The 1,702-nt window shown below is 38.5% G+C and overlaps 1 protein-coding gene across 1 annotated transcript; it reads left to right on the top strand.

The window, feature by feature from the left end:
* Nucleotides 1–470: 470 nt before the first annotated feature.
* On the top strand, nt 471–1,425 carry LOC122582716. Its single transcript, XM_043755139.1, has 2 exons — nt 471–552; nt 584–1,425. The coding sequence occupies exon 2, from the start codon at nt 596–598 to the stop codon at nt 1,301–1,303; it is 708 nt and encodes a 235-aa protein (XP_043611074.1). The 5' UTR covers nt 471–552; nt 584–595; the 3' UTR covers nt 1,304–1,425.
* The last annotated feature ends 277 nt before the right edge of the window (nt 1,426–1,702 follow it).

Genomic DNA, 1,702 nt, shown 5'->3' with positions numbered 1-1,702 from the left:
GTCATCAATACCGGTTATCTAATGAAGTTTAGTTTCAATTTTCATCTTTGAAAAAGAAAACAGCTAGCAATAGGAAGCGGTTCCCTTTCCCAAACCCTTTCCTTATTCCCACACATTCACCACCGCCACCACCACCACCAACCACCATCAACATCACCGCCGCCACCAACATCATCGTCGCAAATTAAAACCCAAAGACCACAAATAAAAACCCTAAAGTGAGTGATTTACTCACATTCAAAATGTCGGACAGAATCCCTATTGAAATCCAAATGGAAATCATTCAGAGAATTCCTGGTATAAAATGGGTGATTCAGTACAGATCGGTGTCGAAAGCATGGAAGTCTTTCATCGATAGCACGGAGTTCGTTACTGGTCATACCCTCCGCCACATCCAGCAGCAGCCCCGTCATCTGGGTATAGATGCCGGTGATCCACAGAAGGAGGTAAAATTGTCGATGATGACACTTTCCCACTTCAAAAGTTTAATTTGTCTGTTCCTGATTTTTGTAAAAATGCAACACTAGTGGGTAGCTCTCATGGCTTGTTTTGCTTGTACGATTACTGTAGAAATATGGCTGTTATTTGGAATCCTATGCTAAGGAAAACGATCCTTACGGTTTCACCTGATGAGTTAAGCAAACTGCATTGGATTAATGTCGGTTTTGGCGTTTGTCCTAACACTCTTGACCCTAAGATTGTCAAGATTACTAGAAATACAAACCAAGTTGAGGTATTTACTTTGAGTTTACGGGCTTGGAGAAGTCCACTAAGCAACACTTGTCCTCGTGAATCGATTTCATTCGGATCTCAGGTAGTTGTTGACGGGTTTATTTATTGGGATGCCTCTGATAGGATCGAAGTGGGTGGTTTATGTAGGTATGACATTCTCATTATGTCATTTGATCTGACAAGTGAAGAATTCACAGAACTATACCACCCTAATTCCTGTGATCATGATTTGTTATCTAATCTAAGGGAGTCTCTTGGTGTTGTTGAATTCATTCGTACAACACACATAAATTATTTTAACATATGGATAATGAAAGGGTGTGGCTGTACAAGATCCTTTGAAAAGCTTTACAGCATTAGCACATTTGATGTATCAATAGAAAAGACACTGGGGTTCAGAAGGAGTGGTGCACCCGTAATTGAAATAGAGAATGACTCCGGAGAATCAACTGCTACGCTTGCTGTTTATGACCCCAAATCAAAGGACATCACTGAAGTTTGGAGCAGTGGAATGTTGGGTTCATTCTGTGTGCATTCTTATATGGAAACACTTCTTTTGCTTGATTATTGAGATCATAGTATTTGCTTTGCGAATAATTGAGGGCAAAGATATCAGCAACATTGCAATGTGTGGATTCAAGTACATGTTCATTGCAGATTAAATCAATTTAGTAAAATGTTAAACTTGTTGCGTATTGGTTGGTGCTTGCAATAGTTATGAGATCCATATTTAACATTAGATATAATGAATCCTCCTTTTTTATGCACATTATATGCAAAATATATTGTTGACATGTAAACAATTATGTACCACGTTGGTCTAATCCATGCTTCTAGTCGTTTATTGTTGTCGTGTTCAACCTATAGCATATTGATTTGTTATTTATGTTTTTTTTACTTATGCTTCCCCAAAACCTTTCATACATATGAGGATCATATGATGAGGCTTCCTAGTTCCTACACTATTGGC

The sequence above is a fragment of the Erigeron canadensis genome, chromosome 9 (assembly GCF_010389155.1).
Source record: "Erigeron canadensis isolate Cc75 chromosome 9, C_canadensis_v1, whole genome shotgun sequence".
Classification (NCBI taxonomy): Eukaryota; Viridiplantae; Streptophyta; class Magnoliopsida; order Asterales; family Asteraceae; genus Erigeron; species Erigeron canadensis.
Note: the sequence above shows the minus strand (reverse complement) of the source record. Positions and strands in the feature narration are given on the sequence as shown.

Excerpts from the sequence above, each read along its gene's own strand:
- LOC122582716 (XM_043755139.1), top strand. The coding sequence starts at position 596 with ATGCTAAGGAAAACGATCCTTACGGTTTCACCTGATGAGTTAAGCAAA.